Genomic DNA, 23,379 nt, shown 5'->3' on the forward strand with positions numbered 1-23,379 from the left:
CACCCAACCGGTGGAGGCAGATGGCCGTCCCTCCCTGAGCCTGGTTCTGTCGGAGGTTTTTTTTCCCCTGCGGGGGTTTTCGGTTCCTTCCCACTGTTGTGGACTGCTTGCAGACTGCTGAAGCTTATAGGGAATCCAGATGTTTTGGATTGTTGGGTGTTTTTGTTTCTGCCTTTGTGAAGCGCTATGAGATGACTTGTTGTTGTAAATATGCGCTATACAAATAAAATTGAATTGAATTGAATTGAATCCAGCATGTTCTGTACTTGCTGATTGTTTGTTACCATGGTGCTTTTTATTTGTTCAAGCCAAAAATCTGTTTTCAACTCTGATCAGGTAAAATTTAAACTAAAAAATGCACAATAAAACAAATTAACCTGTAATGTGGCATTAATATTATGCAGGACATCAGCAGATCAGAAAATTCAATACACAGCAGGCACAGAAACAACAAGAGAAATATTAAATCCACTGAATGTCGATGTAGCTTTTTATTTGCAGATACGAATCTACTGGAGACTTGAGGTCCAAGTTTGATCCAACAGTTTATTCACTGACAGACAAATGGGTGAAATAAATAGAGGGGGATGATTCTCTTCATAGTCACTACTGCAATCATTGTCATCACTGTAACATCTGAACACACAACACATTTACATCAGTCAGTTTCAGTTAAATACATAAGTTAGAGCCAATAGCTGGCATACTGTATAACATGGCTTACATTAGTGTGGTTCTAAATTCAGTAATGTGTCATTTGTAGGTGAAGTCTTGAAGCTAAAAGCTTTAGCAGTTTGTTTGTTTTTTCTCCAAATGGCACGTCTCCAGACGCTCATGAGAAAAATGCCGCTTCTCTGTACAAATCATCTTTAGTGTGATCAGCCGGGTCGAGTAGAAAATAACAAGTGTTACAAATCAAAGTCGGAGTAAAAACACAATAACAAATATAAAAAATAAGAAATCATTCTACAGTAAGTTGCATATTGACATCATAAAAAACATTTTTTCCAGTGTTGTATTGCTTTGACTTTGGTCTTGAAACAGAAAGAGCGTTCAGCGGTCTCACTGGGAGTGTTTTTGTTTAGCTCCGGGCAGAATGAAAAACGGTATCTGGACATCATTTGGGTAAAACAGTGGTTCCTTCCTACGCAAACGATAACACAGAGTCAGTTCAGTGCATTTTTCACAATCAGATAGTAAATGAACCTAAACGGCTTCTAGAAACCTCTCAGCTGGTAGTGTTGCAATAAGAAAGTGATATAAACTGAAAATACTTGAAGTGTCTATACTGCTCTGTACTGTGTGGGTTTGTATTTTCTTTACATTGTTGTCGACGTATAAAGTGAAGTTTTGAAAGTTTTCATCGCTTTTATACTATAGTATACATGTGACGCATTATGCTACGAGTTTATTCTAATGTGTTTGATTGTATCTTAGCTCATACTTTAAACAGTTATTGTTCTGACATGCGGAGCGAAAACTGCTAACCGTAGTACCACGAGTTTCAAAAAAGGTACATAGACATCAAAACTGTAAAGTTGAAACAGGCAGTGGATACTCTAATCAGCCTCCAGAATTATGTTGAGTTGATGTTAATTGCTCCTATGTTTAGCTTAAATTCAATTAGCTCAAGAAAAAGGTATTAAACACTGCATTTTCCTGATGGAGGCTCCAGCCCTCTACAACCCTAGTGAGGATTAAGCGGTGTATAGATAATGGATGGATGGATTTTCCTGACAGTCCCCACTGAGTGTTGGGAAGTGAAGACAAAGGATGTTTCTGGGCAACACAGATTTTAGCAGAACTTGATAGTAAACAAACTTCATTAAAGAGGCAGTTTTGGAATTTTTCTGCAAGATAATTCAAAATCATGTCATTTTAAAATATTGCTTTGGATGTGCAATTTGATTGGATGTTAATTCCTGAGAAACTGTGTCACAATAACAAGATGATTTTCCAGTAGGTACACATTTCTGAGAGGTTTAAAACGATCAGTTAAAATACAATCAAATATCCCACTGATTAAGATTGACTGTTAACCCACTGATTGAGCCGTCAAACAATGATCTGTAAGCAGAAGTAGAAAAACTGTCACAGTAGGACCAAGAAAAAAAATCAACAACTTATAGGGATCCATAAAGTGTTCTGTCACAAAATGTTGAGCGAAATCTTTTCATTTCAATCTTCACAATACACTGAGACCTGTCAGCTAATTCTGTAAAACCTGCTTCTAAGTGCTGGTAAATGGAGGTTTATAATTTGTTAGTGTGTGAATCAATAACATATGAATTTCAAAAGGTGATTTTAAGATGATTAATATTTAAAACTGAGATAAAATTACTTCTCATGAACGTATATTTCAAGTTTCATTGAAGGATTTCATTCACATACTGTTGTGATATCTTTCTGAAATATAAAAACCCATGTCGAGCTCATATTCATGCACCGTCAATGATGAAGATGAAGGTAAATGAGAAAAGGCGTTTCTTTTTTTTTTTTTTTTTTTTCGTCAATGCTCCAAAGTCGAAGTCAAGGAGCGAGACAGAAAGGGATGACATCATCTCTATTATGGCTTCACAGCTTTATGGTCAGTTGGGATGGCGTCGCTAATGGCTGGCAGGCATTTCCTCTTGGTCCACAGTTTGGCACGCAGGTCACTGTGAAGGTCAAAGCAAGTGGAAATGGAGACACGTTGAATGGCAGCATGAACGACTGGCAGCTTCTGTCCACCCACGCTGAATGACAGCTCTTGTCATTTGGTCATTTAAAAGTCAGAAACTGGTCTCATCCGTGATGTTCAGATATAATCTCAGAGGTTAGTCTCGTCCCAGGTGGGGTCGTTCATATTCTTCAGAACTCTCCTGACAATCCTCTCCAGCTCCTTTCTCGCTCGCTGCTCCTCCTCCAGCGTCCTCTTCATCCTCTTGTTGTCCTGGAGGACGAGGGAAAGGACAAGAAAAGAATATTAAGTACAAGAAATGAAGGATGAGGTTATATTAGATTAAACTAAAATAAAGCAATGTTACAAAGACAGGAACAAGAAAGGAAGAAAGTCAGAACTTCATTCCAAATGTACCACAGCAACAACAGTGTGGCAACTTAACCACAGAACTACAATATTAACAATTATATAAAGATAAGACATCCACTATAGCACATATCCCACATGAACAATGCAGATATTGTCAGAGATGCATTTAAAAACATTGACAGCAACTTCCTGCCTCTTAGACACAGAACATCTGTTGTCTGTTGTTGATCCTGGATCTTATTCTGAACTTTTAAGTGGAGCATTTAAAGAATAAACTTACTGACAGTAAGAAGTTTGTAATACATTCCAAAAAAAAAAATACAGACTCACCTGTTTAAGCTCCTGGACCTCATCTTTGAGACTGTACACAGTGTCCACCAGACTCCTGCATGAACAGAACACGTCCTTTTTACTTAACCCTCTAAACCCCAAGCAGTTCCTTGATTTTTTCACAATTTTATAGTTTTATGTTTCACTTCAGTCACTTGTGCTTGTGTTGTTATTGGTTTTGTTGTTTGTTCAGTGTTCGTCATTCACAGTATCTGTATTTATATCCTACGTTTTAAGACTGTGTCTTTATATCTTCTGCTGCAGTGACTCTTGTTCCCACAAGGACGACAATTAACGTCTAAATTATCCGTGTGGATGTACACAGCAGAACACATAAAAACACATTCTCACCTCTCCTCCACTACAGTTTGTCCGTTGCTTCGGGTTTCCTCCACTATAATCTTTTCCTCCTCTGGAAACAACACCTGGACATCCTTCCTACTGGAGCCTGAGTGAACAATGACAGTTATTAACACACAATATATGACATACGCAAGTGCACAAAACATATTTTGCTTTTATAAATTGATGAACACATACGTTAAAGTGAAGAACATTAGAGGGGCTTGGATACTTGCATGTCTTACAAACTACAAGCAAGCAGATGATACAGTACTTTGGCAGTTTGCAGATCTAAAGCAACAAGCTACTCTGGATGCAAGACACAATTGCAGTAACAACATCTGTGCTCTGACAGAAAATCAAGAAATGTCACTTAAATGACATCAGCTGTAGTTGCACTTTAGCACAGTTTTTTTGCACATAAACGTCCATGGAAGAAATTTTCCATGCACATCATGATAGTATGACAAACTTGTAATTTTAACTAATATTCAAGTGTGTCAGAGGAACACCCAGTGTGAGCCTGCCACAGTCAGTAAGTGACACTTTCATTCATGCACTGCATGGCTCACTGGCTGCTGTGACCACTAACTATACTGTTGCTGCACTGCTCCACTTGCTTGTTTTGTTTGCATGCAGTTAAACACACAGTCAACCAATAAATAGACCACACTCTAAGTACACTGACTCTATACTCATTGGGATACACACAGGCTTATACACAAGGACAGCTACTCAGTAAAATATAGACACAGACACACACAAGGCAAGTAAAGGGTTTGGGCCGATATGCTGACTTATACCTCTATTACTTATTGTAAACTAACTGATTCACCAGAGGTTTTCAACGCCAATAGCTTACGAGAAAATGAGGCAGTCCTGTAACTATGTGCAGTCCAGATACTGTCATAATCTGAGTCTTCTGATTGGTCAGAACAAGGCAGGTTGCCAGGGAGCCCAGCCACAGTGAGGCTGGAGTCAGCGAGCACGTGGTTGTGCATGAGGTCAGTCCCTTGCCAGGCTTTACAGAGTCGCGAAGTTGCCAGCAGTAGATGGAGTTTGAACAAACCAAATTAAGTGTTGGAGGGATGAGTGGGGAGAGGATAAAAATAAGGGTGTTGGGCAAACCATATTGAAGGCGTGGGCAGTAATTTAAAAAAAACAAACCAAATGAAAGCAGAAATAAATATAAAAGAGAGTTTGGATGAGATAAAGTAGGTAAATGTAAGGAAACAGAGGAAGACACAAACAAGATGGTGTTAATAGAAGAGTTGATAAATAAAAGAACAAATGGAGGATGAGGAACGCAGAGGAATTAAGGTAAGACATGAAGAGAGAAGAGAGAGAAACCATTGTTAGAGCCAGAAGCAGAGAACAAACACTGGTTAGCAATCAGACATACAGCAGCTATGTGTGTGTCAGTGTGATTACATGTGTATGGTGTTCTTCAATATGAATGTGCTGATGTGTGTACTCACTGGAGTTCAGAGTCTGTCTTGTTTTGGCACTGGTACAATAGGCCTCAATCACTTTTAGTATCTGAGCGTCCTCTTCTAGAGCTGCTGTACCTGCGAGACAAGGACAGGACGAGTTAGAGGACTGAACTGATGAGATGGAATAAAGTGAAGGAGGAAAAAGCATTCGAATCGACCTAAATGTGTTCAGCAGAGAACTAGCACTCTCAAAAATGGAGAGCTTTTTGCAAGATTGCAACTGAAACTACAACAGTTGTAGGAATAAACAAAGATGCCTATGAGTAGTTTTTTTAACGCCAAGTTTCCACTATGGAGGTAAGTAATGTGTTATTGTGTTTACTTGAAAATCAGGGGTTTTATTTGTCAAATTTGATGAAAATGCATTAAAATGAAACTTGGCTTTTGGGTTGTCACTATAGGCCAGTTGATGTTTTTAATCTTTTATATAATGTTCAGATTTTCCCACATCGGTATTACTGCAGACAAACAAGCCGAGTGTTGACTTAAGAAAGATTAATGAGCTCATTATTTAACATTACCACAAAAGGATGTTCATCAGTAAAGTTTACGCTAACTTTAAAGAAATGAATTTAAACAGTTTTCTTAAAAACTGACTAAGACATCTTAAAGTCAAGTCACTGTTATTTATATTGTACATTTACAACAACAGACAATGATGCTTTTTGAAAAGGAAAACAAGATCAGTGTCACAAATAAAATCAATGTGACAAAAATGTCTCTAATAGCTTTTTTAACGGCTACATTTTTTTCTTTGCAATTGATTTCTGTGTTGTACTTACTCTTCCTGACAGTGAAGTCTTCTTCTGAAGGTTTCCTCTCCGGCTTCCTCTTAGGGAGCAGCTTCTTCATGTTCTTAGGACTCTTACTCATATCCTACAAAGAAAAAAAAACATCTCGGTCTTAGACAATTGACGTGGGATAAGTAAATGAATTGGGAAAATCTTCTTAAAACATCCTACAGAACCCTGGACATCCCCAGACCCAACTTCGCATATACTACAGTTTTTCATTAAGTCCCAGTGTGCAACACCTCCTTGTAGCAGAGAGCAGCAGAGGGCCGAAGTGGAGGCGCAGGGCGAAGGCAGCTCAGGCTCCAGGGTTTGGGAGTGCTTGGTGGCTCCAGGGGTCCCCACATAGGGCTGCTGCTGTGGCCCATTCCATACGAGGAGGGATGAGGAAGAGTGTGGTAGGTGTGTCCAGTGCTTCCTCCACGAGACTCAGAGTGTCTGGTGGGAGTGACGGGATGAGAGGGCAGCTGGGAGGAGACAAGGAGGTGGGCGAAGTAGAAATGAGGACAGCAAAGAGAAGAGAGACCGATAAGAGGCCAGCGAAGTGGACGGAGATCAAATGACTAACTGGTTAATTAAATTATTTTCCAGAAAACATGGAAACTTACTGTGTGGCAGATGGACTGAGGCTTGTGCGAGTGTGTGTGCGCAGTCGGAGTGTGTGTGTGTTTGGTGAGGAGGTCCAGCCAGTCCTGCAGATCTTGCTGAGTGTTACACGCTACCTGCATTCGCTCACACTGACCACCTGCAATAACAACACACACAACCAAAGGGATTAAATATTAGACAAGCAAACATATGCACCTCAAAGACACACACAGCTATTACATCTCAAAAGATATCAAACTTTGGCAAAGGACTTTTCTGACTTGTTCCAGTGAGTCAGTGGTGTCCTACATTACCTATAATGCCTTTGAACAGTACAGAGAGAAAAGTTCTGGTGAAGTACTTTATATTTAGCTTGTAAACAGTGAGGATGGTGAAGATACACCATATGGCCTGAACACGACTGTATGATATGATGGTGGAACTGATCTGTATGGGTTGAGTTCTCTGTGATGTATTGACTTTCGAACTAATAAACTCCAATCGTAGCTTTGTTTGACATGTAATGCCATATAATTGTATAGGTTTATGGATGGTACTTAACTACTGATAGGTTACTTCTGGTGAATTTATAATTATTTCCCAGAACACACACAGTTTCTTTTCATAAATCAAGTTTATAAATCAAGACGTAATTTTTTTTTCCAATTTCCTTATCTTATTCTATCAAAGCTGCTAAAATCATGTAAAACTCTATACATGACTTAAGCTGAAGTCAAGAGAGAGGGCTGACCTGATATTTCAAAAGCATTCCTCAAGTTTTCTTGATCTTCTATCCTGGAAATAAGCATTCCTGATAATGGCATCCTCCCCTGCAGAGAGACAGTGTTAGTCAGTGCACCAGAGTGAAAATCAGGTAGAAACAGCTCAAAGAACGTACAATGAACACAAACATATGTTGCCGTGTGCATGTTACGTATATGATAATGTAAATGTTGTTTCTATTGTACAAGTAAACAAAGCAGGGGTGTCCAATCCTGGTCCTCGAGGGCCACAATCCTGCATGTTTTAGATGTTTCCCTCTTCCAACACACCTGATTCAAATGATCAGGATCATTATGAAGCTCTGCAGAAGCCTGATAACGATCTTCATCATTTGAATCAGGTGTGTTGGAAGAGGGAAACATCTAAAATATGCTGGATTGTGGCCCTTGAGGACCAGGATTGGATACCCCTGAAATAAAGAATATTTATTCAGAGATCAAACTTAATAACTTGTACATACCTGGTAGATAAATCCACTCATTCTCAGGCTGGCAGAGAGTACGAGCAGAGTGTGAGGGAAGAGGATGAGGTAGCGTTCATTTGACTCCTGAAAGACAAAATTCTTTTGACATACTTTCTCATGGACACTCAAACTATGACTGATTTGTGATGATGTGTTTCTTTTATTCAGACAGAGAAAGGCAGCCTCAGATTATAGCTAAGCTGTTTACAGGCTGTGATGAGTACCTGACAATTCTGCGTGTGAACTGTGGTGTAGGACATGTGGAGGACAGGTCCAAGGGTTTTGATGTCATCTCCCTCCCAGTTTCTGATTGGCTCTGTTAAAATCTGCAACTCCAGGTCCTTCTTCTTCCTCACGTCCTGACACTGAGCCTGAGCACAGACAGAAGCATACAGCAGGCCCGTAAGAAGTCAGCGGGATAATTTTGTGTGTTGGATACACTGTGCAATTTGACAAATGCTAGATAAGTGGCAGAGTTGGTGGAAGTGACTGTAAAACTAAAAAGCATACTCAAGACAAGTTTAACACCTAATCAGTCACAAATAAGATGAAGCTACGAGATGAGCATGTGTCTTACTGCAAGGCTTTTAAACGCCGTCATGGAAGCATGGAGGTCACCTCTGTCTGGATGCTGGTCCTAGACATGGAAAATATTAAACATGAATAAACACAAGAGAAAGAGCTCTGTCTCCCCTGTTTAATAATTAACTGTGGTTTCCCTCGACGGCAACAGTCACCTCTTATCACGCAGCAAAATATTAAATAAGCAGGACTGGAGTAGACCAACGGAAGCACAGACAGACGGAGATTCAGACTTACTTCCATATGTCTGTCCAGCTCTTTCAGTAGTGTTGGGTATCTCTCTAGTCTGGTGAAGGGTTTACTCAGACTAGTGGTCAGTGTCAAGATCCCAGGACTAGATGCCCCTTTTGACTCCATGTACTCCCCTAATTCCTCACTGTGACAAACAAAAAAAACACATTTTACGAGCCTTGTTATCTGACTTTCTCTTTAATAGTAGAACAGTTTTTGTTGTGGTTTAAATGCATACACATGGTATTTCTCAGAGTGTACCTGTGTTGTGTGAGTACATTAACAGCAGACGGGTGGTTCGAGCAGTAAGCCACATAGATGATCTTCATCTGGGGCATCAGGCTCAGGAAGAACCCCCCGATCTTCTGCTGGTTCTCAGGAAGTCTACATACACAAATGACAATATTAGACTGGATAAAAATGGACTCCTTATGATTAATTATACAAAACAAGCTACACTGGGTACGTTGCTGTGTTTGGTTAATTAGCCTTTAAGAGTTTCAGTTAAAATAATCTTCAGCCAGACACCTGACCTGCTGCCTTTTGCTGGGCTTTTTGAAAAACAACCTGTGTGACTCCACTTGATCACTAGATGTCTCTGTTGCAATAATAACTGGCTCCTGAGCTCCACTAAAGTCAGATTGTTAGTTCAACAGGATGTTCACAGGAGCAGTTCATCTGGGTATTGTGCAGGTTTCAGCCTATAGAAAAGCTCGAAGATATGTTTTACACTTGGACGTGAATATAGAACCAATTTGAAGACCTTGACAAATAATTAAGAATTAAAATACTCATTACTGTTCTGAAACAATTAATGCACAAGACAAAAAGACAAAATTAACTTTTGCTCGTAGGTATCATTTTTATTGTTGACAAATTGGCTGGTTTGTACCGTGCAAAACCTTAAGATATTAATTTAATGCCATTTAAGATGGAGGAAAGCAGCAAGGGCACACATTTTAAATGCTGGAAACAAAGGTTTGACAGTTTTACATTTAAAAATCCTGATTAATCAATTGTAAAGATTATGTACATTTAGTTTACTATTAAATATTGTAGACCATTTTAGTTTTTCTGTTGACTGTGCTCTCATGGTGAAACACTACAGCATTATTATCTACATTTTATAGCTTCTAATATCCAATATATTTTATTCTAAACTGCTAGCTTGACCTTTTCTAAATGCATTGTTATACAAAGCCTTCTTTTTGCCAACTAATAATGACAAAGCAACATTGCATTTTAGGGCTCAGTGAATATCTACTGACTTGGTATGCTCCTCCAAGGACTGAACCAACATCTGCTGAAAGGTTGAGATCTCCTCCAGATTTCCTTGAATGTGACTGATGTCAACACTGCTGAGTCTGCAAAACAGAGGGGAGAGGAGATGAGTGTTTTCTGGTTTTAAGCCTGATTGATTGGTATATCAGTATAAATGCTGTCTATATCTGCTCTTTCACTTTAATGGTCTTCAGATAAAACATCAAGTAGATTCAGCTATTTTGTGATGTTAAGTACTGTTATATATATATATAACCATATATTATTAAATTCTGCCTCATCACTTCAAGGAGTTCATCCAGCCATGATTATATAAAGTCAGTACATTGCGCCAGAAATAATTCAGACTCCCCATATCCACATGAAGATTGATTAAACCTCCTACAAAATCAAAATGGATCAGAGTCTGTATATTAATGTGGGTGAGTCAGACGTATTCAATAAAAACTCTGGCATAAATAAATCTTTTTTTAATATACATTATATAAATAGGATAGACGTGGTGTATATGTATATGCAGTATGTACTATGTGAAATCTGGACAGGTTACAATAGATAGGGAATGCAACAGAGATGGTGGTGTGTGTTCCATTATCTCGGACATCTGACTCAGATGAATAAAATAACAAAAAACTTAAAAATAACTCCACCTGTCTGTGGGATGAAGTGAGCGAAGGTATGAACCCAAGAGACTCTGCAGCTCCCTCGAATATTCACTTTCTGCTTCTAGGATGTTCTGCAGGACCTGGCAAAGACATGACCCACACACACACACAGACTGATATATTATTTACACTCAGTGATATAATTAAGTAGAAATTGAAAAGTCGAGCACTACCAAAAAAAATCACAAAACTTTCTATCATGGTTCTCACATTTCCCTCTAATGTCTTTTTAATTGTAGAGAAAACACATATGAGAGCTGTGCAGAGTTATGATAAGAAGCGAGCTGAAAATCTAATCAAAACTTCTTTTTTTTTTTTAAAGCAAAAACACTAAATAGGCTCTGCTTTCAGCATTAAGAATACAAAACAAGACCCCAAATCCTGGCAGGTCAAACTGAGTCTATAAGTAGATGTCTTTTCAGTGGGAGGTGCATTTTGTAATAAGTTAATGGAGAGAGTTATCAAACCCCTAAGGAGCTGTAGCACTGGCTCGAGCAGCTTTCCAAGGCTCTGATTCCACAGACTCTTTTTTTTTTTTAATTAAAAAATGATGTATGAGAGGACACAGAGTGGATTCTGGCCGGGGCACCAGGAAGACAAGATGATAAAAACCTCCGTGTTTTTTAAACACACAAAGGAAAAAGCCCAAAGCCTGCATCTTATACTCATACGAGTACTGCTTTGGGGGGGCTCTTTTAGAAGAAAAACTTTTATCTCTGACTTCGTTTCTCTGTTACAGTTCTGTCTGGGAACAGCTTTGACTTCAGGCAGGGTCCGTGCGAGTGTGTATGAGACAAACCCAGGTGCTCTAACCAAAGATGGACTAGAGAGACTGTGACAGCTTGTTGCATTATTAAAAACACACACAAACACTCACGCACACACCAGCAGGAGCCAACCCTGGGGCAAGGCTGCCCCAGAAACCACTGGAATGGAAGAAATAACCTACATTACATTCGCTGCACTCTCTCGCACACGGATGACACATGCAGGGGTGCCACGCAGGCTCCTGCAACTGATTACATGCTCATAAACACAGAGACACAGCTACGCAGTCATTAATTAGATGTGTGGATGAAAAGTAATTGATTGTGACAGTCCCCAAAAGCAGATACACGTGTGACAACCACCCATTAACTGGTTCACTCCAACAGTCTACCCTTACAGCTGCACCGACAGATACAGAACGCAAACACAGTGACGGTAGTTAATTTAATTTCTGGCTAATGACATGGTAAAATTTAATCACATCCATGTTTTTTATGCCTAACTTGCATCCTAAACTTAATTTAATTCAGATTCCAAATCATATTAAATCTGGTAGAAGTCAGAACCAGTAGCTTTTCCTTCTCTTTACTTGCTTGTGTGAACATTTGGTCATCATAACGGAGCACGTTTTAATTGGCAAACACTAAGAGATATGCAAACACACACACAAACAAACGCAGATTTTGCTTAAGATCGTGATGCTCACCACATTGTAGTAGGTTTTACTGATGATAGTGGTGTCGAAGCCTTTGGGCGGACTTTTCAGTGTCCCACACTTGGGCTTGTCTGATGCTTTGTCTGAAAACAGGGAAATGGGGACAATGGTGAGAAATGAGGACAAAAGCAAGCTACAAGTGAGTTGTAGCAAAGATAATTTCAAGTAAGTGCATGTATCACATCATATACTGGTTGCGATATTAATGCACTGGCTGTTTTTTTTATTTATTTCTTAACAAAAAGAACAAACGCTATGAAAATAGGAAATCAAAGTAAAGAAAGAGACACTTCTCGTCAACAACATTCATAAATCTGTGGCAAAAGTGGTTCAATTGTCCATTCAACACAGAAAAATGTGGAAGTTTCAACATTTCCCATCTGCAGGGCAATGTTGTGGCCCTGACAGTATGTAGGACAGTCAGCGATTAAACACTATAACTCACTGACTCCACAATGTCATGTCATTTCAATGTCCTGGCTGCTGCTAGTGCATCGCTGTCGGGCCAATAATAGGCATATTGTCATATCCTTCTTTTCACTGTTCGCCTGTGCAGACATTGTGCTCTAAAGCTACAGTATTTTCGAGATAAAGGGTAGCTTAATGTACTTTTTTAAATATATCTGACTGACTGGAGAACGTAACGACCTACTAGAGGTTTAATTAGCAGTTATATTTTTCTATATAACCTATAGTTCAAAGGCTCACTCTCAGTAACAATGATTCCGTAAACCAAGATAACAGGCACATGGAGCCTCCAATCCACCGATGTTTACTTAACAAACAACCACAGCCATCATAACTTTTGGCATTTCTCGTGCAAGCCTGCTATCGCACGCATCAAACAACTCCCACCGGCCGTATGAATTTACTGCCATCTCGGAGTGCGCTGCTATCATAGTGGTTGTTTTTTTGCAGTGAGCTTCAAGTCAGGAAGTTACTTTTTATACAGCAGCTCTGGCACTTCCTGTCTTTGTGTGCTTGTGAGGCTTTCTTCCTTCTTTCCTGCATTCCCTCCTCCGACAGCGACAAAACGAACCGACGTAATCAAATGAGCCATGAGGATATGGTTGCTGCGAGCACAGGGGGCAGCAGTTAGCAGCTTTGTGGCCTTAATGTTCAGTCTAAGTTTAGAAATGCAGATCATATTTTTATGCAAAACACATCACCACAAAGATGTAAAATCCAGCCCTGCAGACACTGCTATTGCAGTAAATATAGTACAAGTTCAATTGCGGCATCTATCTTGTGTTTTTGGAGGAAAAAAAATCATATTTTGTGCCAGTAAAAGCTGGTAATCCTCTATACAGTTTGATTATTGCTGATTTACAGGATGAGCAACCCCATCTATGACATAAAAAGCTTAACTGCATCCACACATTTGCTAATACAAACTATATAACAGAGGAATGCGACATCACTGGGATTAAGTCTCAGGATTTGGTTCTTCAATTCTAAGTTTTGGGGACCTGAGTTTAAAAACAGAGAAGCAAATGAGAAGAATTTCTGATCTGAGAAAATGATTAAATAAATGTCAAGCACAAATCAGCACTCAGTGACTGTACGTTTCAAGAATAACTTCTTTTTCCAGTTCTTAGGAAATCACACAACAACCTAAAGAGGTCAGGAAGTCGTTATCAGTCAGAACAGATATGGAGGAAGTCTGCTTGTTTGTGTGGATCTGGTCACTGTCTTGACAAAAAGCTAATTTTAAACTCACTTTGGAATGTTTGAGTCTGTATTATGTTTGATGTAATGTGTTTATTTTGCTGCATCTTAGGACTCAAGCTGCTACGTAATACTGTTATAACTATTTTGTTGTCGTAGTGGAAGTACATGCAAACTATTTTAAGTTGAAAAGGTAAAGATGAGAATACTGCAAGTTACAGATGTTACCACAAGACTTAAATGCAGTGAACGTACTAAACCACCAACTGTGATCACAACAATAGAGAGCCAGTTCTTCCCTCTCTGCTCAAAAACAAGAGGGCCCTTATGATGTACAACATCTGAAGCAGTAGGCGCTGCACCCACCGCTTCCTTTCAGCTCCCGCACATAGTTACTGGGGAACCACCCAGTATTGCCGTTCAGCGAGCCTTCCCACCAGCCTCCCTCCTCCTGCCTGCTCACACTGATGATGTCACCCTTGGAGAAAGACAGTTCGTCCTCATTGGTTTGCTGGAAAGGAAAGCGCGCCTTGACCAGCAAATGGCCACACCCCCTGTCCTCTGACATGTCCTGGGAAGAAAGAGAACAGATGTCAGTCTGATTCCGAAAGGACCCTTCTATGTGTATCAGCAGGACTTCAAAGGATCAATACCAGAGTTTCCTTTACACAGTAATATCAGCAGCTGCTGTCAGTGTTTGTCTACTGTCCTTACTTGAGCTTTGTTGTTGTCATTGTGATGGGAACTCACCAGGCTGCGGTACTGAGGCTGCAGCAGTTTAGAGGAGCGACTCTGAGTGTTCAGAGAGTCAAAGGACTTGATCCTCAATGTTGAGGAGCGCGGCGCACACACGCTGTCTCCAGAAACACCCAACTCTGCAGGTGGACAATGCTTCAATTACTAATTTTAAAAAACTAAAATATCCACATCTCATAAGAAACTGCCAAAACTATACAAACCTAAAGAGATTTTATTAAAAATAAACAGTGCTGCATGATATGATCACTAGTTGGGGACAAGGGATAAGTGACTAAAACCAGAATAAGATTGCAAACATGAAAAGATATTGCCAACACACAAAATATTCTTACCTTCAGTAGCTTTGTTAAGGGCAACCAAGGAGTTTAGCACCTTGGAGAAGTTCTGTCCCTGCAGCAGGTCATTGACTTCGAAGGGCTTTATGGAGAGAAAACCAAATAGCGAATATGAAACAACAGCGAGGATGCTTAAAGGGGCTAAAGGCAATGAAAAAATACATATATTCATAAGAAATTTATAGAGCAAGACATCAACAAGGACACAAAGCTGTCTTCCTGAAATAGCTGTGCCACTGAAATGTGGAGGCAAATAGAAATGAAGCAACCTATAACCTCCTGTAGTAATAAGTCAAAGAAGAACTACAGCAAAATAGGGGTTTTAAAAAAGGTACCGCAACAATAAAGCAGATATCGGATGTTGATCCTTTTCCTCATCTTATTTTAGCTTGAATCCCTACTCCATGCAAACTTACACTATGAAGGAGTGTGTCACCCTAAAATTTAAGAAACACAGAGTTTAGTGGGGGGTTGCATCCCTGCTCCAACTGCAGTCTGGAGCAGGATTACTCAAAGTCTGAGCTCCCCCCCAAGTAATCTCCCCATCACACACACACACACACACACACATGGACACACACAGCTATAATCAAAATACCTCTGAAGCTCCTAATCTTGTGTATACGACACATGCTGACTGACTTCTACATTCCCAAGGCGTGAAGGTGGAGCAAACTGAGGCATCAAAGTCAGGTTTATTAAATTACACTTATCCAAATGAAAGACTTTTTAGCGAGAATCCTGATTCTTGATTTGGGTCTCAGTTCCAAAGAAAAAACCACACCATTCCTTTATGTAGTCTTACTTTGAAGAACACACTGCGCTTGATTTATACACACAGGCTGATTGGTAGTCACGGCAGTATGGACCCAACAGTTAATACACACTTTCACCTCTCCGACTGGCACCGGCCCAAGATGCAATATGAGGCTTCCTTCTGCTGTCGAGCTGCACCAGTGTTACGATTACATCTGCACATGTTTTAGGCATTTACAGAAGCTGGTGCTCCTTTCAGGTTCCAGGGAACAATAACAAATCAATAAACTTGATCAATACTGAAATCTGACCCTATGACCAACATGTAGAATGTCAGCAACACGGAAAAGCACTCAAAGAGAAACCGTACTCCTTACTAATGGCATGAAGTCCATTTGATATTGAAGTCGTTGGCAACAGTTTACTGCAATGTATCCGTTAGTTACCTGTCAGTAAACAATGGCCTCAAAAAGCACAATGAGATGGAGATGGAGGACATGTCATCCTTCATGTTCCCAGTTCAGCAGATGAATTTGAATCAGGAGCTGCTGTTAAAATCCACAGTATGTCAAACTTGCTGCACCAAAACATTTTAAGTTGGCTCCACAAATCCATAGAATTCAATTTAAAACAAAAATTGTACATACTAATTATTTATAAAAACAATACAGTAACACAGTTTATTACTACAAAAACAAATGCAGTTCTGCTGTCTGCCCTGGTAGAGAAAATACTCTCGCCTTCAGCAGAGAACACTCTCAGCATGCTTAAAGCGAATGCCTGTGATTGGTCAAACAGCTTACCTGATTATAGGGAGCGCTTGATTTAATGTTGCAGTGAAGGCACTCTAAATGCATAGAATCAATATCCCACCCGATTAAGCTTAATCAATAGCAGAAGCCAAATTTAAAATAGCAACCGTTATCCGATCAATTGTGCCGCTCTTGTTAATCATGGTCAGTGTTCGTCCACACTCGGGCTGGCGCTTGCTGTCCACTTTGTAATCCTCCCCTACTGGACACACGTCTGGCTCGTCCTCTGCTTGTCCGATGACTGTCTGAGAGAATTACTACGGTTGATGTCAGTCAGACTGCTAGTAATGGAGACCTTGGCTTTCTGCAACATGGCTGACATGCCTCTAATCAACTGATTGGAAAATCCACGGACTGCCAGGCATACTGCATTACATCAGCCCACTCTTCTCCTCTCCTTCATTTCATCTTTTCATGCTCTTTCCATTGCTCCTGTAACATGGATTCATTTTTAAAAGCACATCCTGATCATCACGATTATTTTCCAAGTCCAGAGCAAAAACCTTATTATACGTCTGCAAACAGGACTCCTGTGTTGCGTAATAGGCCCTTTTCCATTATGATTTCATGGCTTTTTCCATGGCTAAGATCAATATTGTGTGTGTGGTGTCGTTTTGTTCACCAGCTCTCCCTTCACACCCACTGTGAGGCAGGATATGACCTGGCTTAACCCACTGTTGTGCAAATACAGACGCATGAACACACCTGAATGTGTGCTTTTGTACTCTGTTGACAATACAGATATTGTAAATTAGACATGTCAACAAAAGTCTAACACTTTGTGACGATTTCAATGATTCTAACTTCACATGTCTGTGCCAATCAGCTGTTTATTGGTACCCATAGAGATTTCTTATCAGAGTGGGACATCCAAACTCTTTCAGAATTTATAATCTTCATGATTGTGTGCACACCCTTTGAGGAACAGGATTCCCATAGATAAGCACTGCAGTAAAGATCAGCTCACATAACACATACTATCTGCATCATATCTCTCATTTACAAGGTGTCCAACTGTCTGAACTACAGCCATCCCGTCTATAAAGACAAGACCCATCTATCTGTTGATCTGTTCCACAGGCTCAACCCTACTGCCAAGTCAGAAATGAAAACAGTGATCCGCGCTTATCTCTGCTTCTTGTTTCCATAACTACACAGGCAGCGATACAGAAATAAAACCTGTGGGTTCAAAAACATCTTTTGGGAACAGTAATAGTGCAGACTGAATTTGGCCTGCTATAAATGTGTTACTAACCCTTTCTTAGTAGAATTTATTCATGTCAATACCACAGTGGGCTTCAGGTTATGGGGTCAAGCATATTACATGAGGAAACAGTCCCTTCTGTCTACAACTGCAAACACTTAAATCTTCCAAAGCACCATTCATTGTTTTGCTTATGGCTTTATTTATGAATAAATAGTTGAAATTTTGGTTGATTTTATAGACTGATATGGACCTTTTGCAGATATACAATGAAGCGAAAAAAATATGTTTGGGGTAATTAGGAAACTGTGTCATATTGTTTGTCCAACAGAGCAGCTCCAACTCAATAATCCTGACAACACTCTCATACAAATACTCCATATTTATGTATCTAGTACATATATACTGATCAGCCACAACATTACAACCCCTTACAGGTCAAGTGAATGGCATTGTTCGTCTTATTACAATGTAATATTCTGCTAGGAAACACTGGGTCCTGGCATTTATTTGGACACTGGCACGTACTGCGCATCTAAACATTGTGAGAGACTAAACATATTCCTGACTCTGACAGCAGCGCTCTTCACACATCGCAAAAATTACTCAGGATTGGCTCAATGAGCATGGCAAAGCGCACAAGCTTTAGAACTCCACAGGCCGACTGAGAATCCACAGGATCAGCCGGAACAAACCCGATCCACAGAAGCCCTATCCCACAACCTACAGGATCCAGAGGTCCTGGTGTCTTCCATTAGTACCATTCCCCTGACAGATCAGAGCTGTTCTGACACCATTAGACCCACACAATGTTGGCAAGTGGTTTTAATGTTATGGCTAACCGCTGTGTGTATATCTAGAAACAGTATCAGCTGTTGTATCGATATCAGAATTTTTCAGTGCCTAAAAATGTGTATTGGCATCAGAAAGTGTGAAACCCATGAATAATCATAACTAATTTATTACTAAATGCTAAGATCTTGGCACAGGCAAACTTACACTGATGTACAAAACCTTACCAATGATGAAGAAATGATCAGCAAAAGCACAGCAGAAAAACTCACATTTTTCTTAAGATATCAGTAACACCGTCTGTTTGTGTTATGAATCACACAATTGAGTGTATATCAGTGTGTTTAGACGTTTGACCAGCTAAGAAACCTATTTGATTAATGGAGTACATTTATAAAAATCCCATTTTAATGTATTTTACTAACTTATTATGAAAGAAAATCTGAAAATAAATCTCCCACAATAGGGCAATTATGGGTAACAATTCCTCTCCTGGCCACTAGAGACAGTCGAGTTTCATTTCAGGTATTTTCTTTGCTGATAGCAGCTTTGCTAAATAGCTTTGAAATCATTTTACTGGTAAGTTTTTATTTATGGATTTGTGATATTTCACCAGTACAAAAAGGGCTTCTTTGTTGTTTTATTGAAACTATTTTTTAATGTTTACAAAAAAAGTTTAATTACAGTGTCTAAATAGCTAACTAGGCAACTGAATGTTAAGCTAATTTTGCTATATTAGCGTAATGTAGCATTAGCTAGCTAGCTTGAATTCTATGCTAGCGTAGGCTCCCTGGTGTTTGGTGATTTGATATTGTTATGTCAGAAATTTAAATATAAATGATAATAAAGTTATGGTAAAGTTATTCTAGACTCATAAAATATAAGTTAAGTGCCAACAATCACGTTTTAATTTAAAAAAAATAAAAAATCTTCCCCGGCTCGGGGAGTAAGATGCTAGTTTTAAGGATGCAGTTTTACAATGACAAAGTTGTACTCTGTTGTGTTCAATACCGTCTAAATTTGTTCAGTTATCCATGCTTACTGTGAACATATTATACTGATATTCCAATATAATTTTAAAGAAACTATACATTGTTCCTAATGGGGGCGTCTTAGCCCCGTTAACCCCGTGAACTCCTCCTCAGCTCCACGGCACAGAAGCGGTCTCCTGCCGCTCACAGCAGTAACGGCTAAACGGTATAAAAGGATAAAGACGTCACGGATAAATAGTTGACTAAGTAAGTTTTAAAACCTGCTTTAAACGGTATATGTGTCTGCCGAGGCATACGTGAGCCTGCTTTCGAGGCTTCCCACGGTGTCTGTGCATGAATAAATCCATTATTGATGCGTTAACTCACCTCCACGGCGAAAGCCCCGCAGCCTTTAATAAACTCGGCAATGTTCCTCTGACACTCGCTGTCGCTCCTCGGTTCTTGGAAAAACTACACACGCAGGAGAAAAAAAAGCAGTAAGTTAGCTCCTTACAGTCGCTCGAAATATAAATGAGCTGTCGGTGTAGGTGTTAAGAGATTTTTTCGCTTGAAAACAGTCTTATTCCTGGCGTTTCTGCTGCACTTGCCACTTGCTGCTTTCCAGGATCAAGCTAGCGGAAACAACGAGCTGCACCTCCAGGTTCGACTTTCAAATTAAAGCAATAATAAGTAACAGCATTAACAATATCTAAAACACATTGAAAATAATAATAATAATAAAAACTGTATGCATTATATTACCTAAACGATTTATAAAAGTCTGAATCCTTCTCAAAGGTTAACAAGCTGAGTCAAATGTGCGTCTAAAGAAGCGCAATAATTAGTTAATGGACTGTTGCACAGCTGGTGGCATGTTGGAGCTCTTGTTTTGAAACGCTCACTCTGTGTTGTATTGTGTTAACACAGGTAACTTTGAATCAGATCTACAATCTGCCTGGGAGATTGGATAAGCCAGAGGAGGATATGACGTTCACAGGTTCATGGTCCAGTGTGTGTGTGTGTGTGTGTGTGTGTGTGTGTGTGTGTGTGTGTGTGTGTGTGTGTGTGTGTGTGTGTGTTAGAGAGAGAATCACATTCAAATTTTACATTCAAATTAATGGCATGTACAAAGAGCCACTGAGTCTCCAGCATGAACCAGGTCTGATCAGCCTGTCCTGTAAAGTCGTGCCACCACAGGACAAACACACACACACACACAGCCAATGCAGTATCACAGCCGGAAATGTCATCGTCGAATGAGCTGACACTCAATAAAACTAGTTGTATGAATGTATTTTTGTTGGCATTAGCGGTCTTGAGCAATGGCAGATAAGAAAAGATAAGATTCTTGTTTTAGGCAGGAGGGCACATTCACAGCTCTTTCCAACTACTCTCTGAGAATTAGGAAAGCCTCGAGGAACTCTGGGGATGCTAAAGCAACCTTGTGTGCTTAAGTGGAGAAACCATTAACAGCTCAATTCTGAAAAGACATTACTGGGCACCATTTTCCTCCACAGGGGCAATGGAGAGGAACCCCTAAAGGTTCCTCGATGCTATTAAGAGCGTACACACAACGAGTAATGTAATTAAGCAAAAAAATGCACCACTTGGCATAAAATAAAACTGCACATACCGTATATAAAACCATACGGTGAACACATTCCCATCTGAAACATGCATTCAGATGGGCGTAGGCCAAACGCATCAAGAGTCGGATTGAGCTTTTGTTTGTTGAGCAGCGTGACAGAAGTAAGAATAATGGACGGAAGGCTCTGTAACATCTACAAGAAGGCTCATAATCAGAACATGAAATGCATGAGGAGTCCCTCGAGATCTTGTGTGCACGTCTGACAACAGTTTGTTCACATACGGCGTTCAGCTTTCATTACTCACTTACTTCATTTGTGTATTTTGGACTTTAAAAAGACAGTGACTACACTCAGTGTTACAGAATGTAAGCGTGGTGTTTGCATCAAACAGTGTTGCTTTTGTTACGCAACAATCAGGTCACATTTCCATACTACTTGCCACGTTTTTAATCCTATTTGTTCATCTTTTCCCCTCACAGGAATAGAAATAAACAGCCTGAATGATTTTAAATTAGATAACATGAAAATAAACAAAGAAGGAAGAATGAAAAGGAAGCCTGTTACACAATGAGGAACTGTATAATAAGGAGACAAAAAGGGGAAATTAACAAATCCAGTTGCTATTGTAATTAATAATCATAAGCATTGCTGTTATTTAGGATACATTAGACTTTAATAATATTAGAATATTAACAGTGGGGGGTTTTCAAGTACTAAAAAGGTGCTTTTTTGATTGTAATCTCTGCACAGGAAATGGCTCAATCATGTCAAAGCTCACAGAAATACAACTTTTTCTTTGTTTTTTTCTGTTTACTCCTATTTTTCTCCAGGAGCTGCTTATAATAAAGGAGCTAATTAGGTTTATTTGTTAATTTATTTAATTATTATGTCTCATAGAGGCTGACAATTCCAGCTGTTCTGCTTGTATATGCATTTTCAGGTGTTTAATTTACCAAATAGAACACAGTGTATGTAATATTGTTTTTTTTTCCGTGCACCTACTTTGTCCACCGTCCCGGGTCGGAGCCGCTCCAGCAGCCTGCACAGCACCGCTCCATCCTGCAGGGAGGTCTGGAGGAAAGCTTCTGGATCCGAGATGCTTTTCTTGGGAGACTCCAGGACCCCCAGCGTGATGAGCCACGTTACCGTCTGCTCGGCTGAAGTCATGTTCGGATCTCAGTTGTCATAAAACAGCAGCAGCAGCAGCAGGACTCCTTTCTCCACCAGCTCTCCCTCTGTTGGTGTCTGTCCTACTTGTGGTTCGTCCAGACCGAGGCAGCAGACAGATCCAGCCCCGCCTCGCTGAACATCACAATCAAAGCGCGCACTGCTGGCTGCGTCCTCGGGCTGTTTTCCAACACAGAGAATAAAGGTGGAAGTGAGGAATCAGGCTCCTTCAACAGCGGTGCATTGTCTCTCTCTCTCTCTCTCCGTCAGCGGATGTTGGCATCACCTTTGCTCGTGCACAGCTGTGAGTGTAAAAACAGGTGCTGTAAGAGAAGTCTGCCTGTGACCGCTTTCAAAATAAAAGCCTCCACACAAACAACAACATTAAAGATCCCATATTGTGCCAATTTTTAGAAAAATAATACAAGTCTGACATGTCTCCACAATGTGTCTTTATATTTATTTTTCTAAAGCTCAAAATAGTGCAAAGTCCATTCATCAACTAGATGTTTTACAATCCAGAATATTTTGTTCTACAAATTTACAAGGAAAACTTCACTTTTGATCAACATTATTATTATTATGGGTAAATAACACATCTATTAAAAAAAATCTGCCAAACTTAAACTGTTTCAAAATGAAATCAAAAATGTGTTTATCCTTCTTGAAAGGTTCTTGATCTTGTAATACATTTTTATTTTTAATGCCTTGAAGTTTGATGTTGTCAGTACCTTGCCCTTTTTTATGTCTCTATGAGAAATTGTAATAAAATCCACTTTTTAACAAACAAAACAAACAAAAAAAAAACAATCAGATGTTTTACTCTGACAACCAATGAACACCTGCTGTCTCCGCCCCCTCCAGGAAGAAAACCCTCTCTGCATCTGTGATTGACAGCTTGGAGCAAAACAGCTGACCACATGGCTGCTGGCACCAGTAAATGTAAGAGATCAAGACGTTCTGTCACTTCTTACCTTCGCTCTAAATGATTATTTGACATGGAATCATTACTGAATTCACATCACAGCTTTTGTTTTTAACTTGCGTGCATGGTGAGTTTGTCAGATGACGATTCATTTTTTAAATCAGTAGTTCAGTGGTGCAGAGAAGCAGCTTGAAAATGTCCCTGAAGTAACTGCATGTCGTCTTTATCAGTCACTATTTCATACTCGTTCTGCTGTCTGACATTGAAAACAGAAATTATGGCAACAAGAACAGCTTTATTGGGAATTCAGCTGTGTTGAAATGCAGTATGTGTGAGCA

General features: G+C 39.7%; 1 protein-coding gene across 1 annotated transcript; it reads right to left on the minus strand.

The window, feature by feature from the left end:
- Nucleotides 1–467: 467 nt before the first annotated feature.
- On the minus strand, nt 468–22,264 carry arhgef7b (Rho guanine nucleotide exchange factor (GEF) 7b). Its single transcript, XM_008281050.1, has 21 exons — nt 21,952–22,264; nt 19,748–19,831; nt 14,823–14,907; nt 14,482–14,606; nt 14,098–14,302; nt 12,055–12,146; nt 10,566–10,660; nt 9,903–9,998; nt 8,896–9,018; nt 8,641–8,779; nt 8,399–8,458; nt 8,046–8,192; nt 7,819–7,905; nt 7,327–7,405; nt 6,596–6,732; nt 6,230–6,454; nt 5,979–6,072; nt 5,182–5,271; nt 3,713–3,809; nt 3,362–3,416; nt 468–2,932 (listed from the first exon to the last, which is right to left on the minus strand). Exons 1-21 carry the CDS (start codon nt 22,114–22,116, stop codon nt 2,810–2,812), a joined length of 2,403 nt encoding a protein of 800 aa, XP_008279272.1. The 5' UTR covers nt 22,117–22,264; the 3' UTR covers nt 468–2,809.
- Nucleotides 22,265–23,379: the final 1,115 nt, after the last annotated feature.

This window comes from Stegastes partitus, unplaced genomic scaffold, assembly GCF_000690725.1.
Source record: "Stegastes partitus isolate 25-593 unplaced genomic scaffold, Stegastes_partitus-1.0.2 Scaffold220, whole genome shotgun sequence".
Lineage (NCBI taxonomy): Eukaryota > Metazoa > Chordata > Actinopteri > Pomacentridae > Stegastes > Stegastes partitus.

Bases quoted from the DNA above. Each gene is read 5' to 3' on its own strand.
- arhgef7b (XM_008281050.1), bottom strand. From the start codon at position 22,116: ATGACTTCAGCCGAGCAGACGGTAACGTGGCTCATCACGCTGGGGGTC. The intron at 19,832-21,951 runs GTAGGTGCACGG...CTGCGTGTGTAG, and splicing joins GACCCGGGACGGTGGACAAA to TTTTTCCAAGAACCGAGGAG. The intron at 6,455-6,595 runs GTAAGTTTCCAT...GTCTCCTCCCAG, and splicing joins CTCAGTCCATCTGCCACACA to CTGCCCTCTCATCCCGTCAC.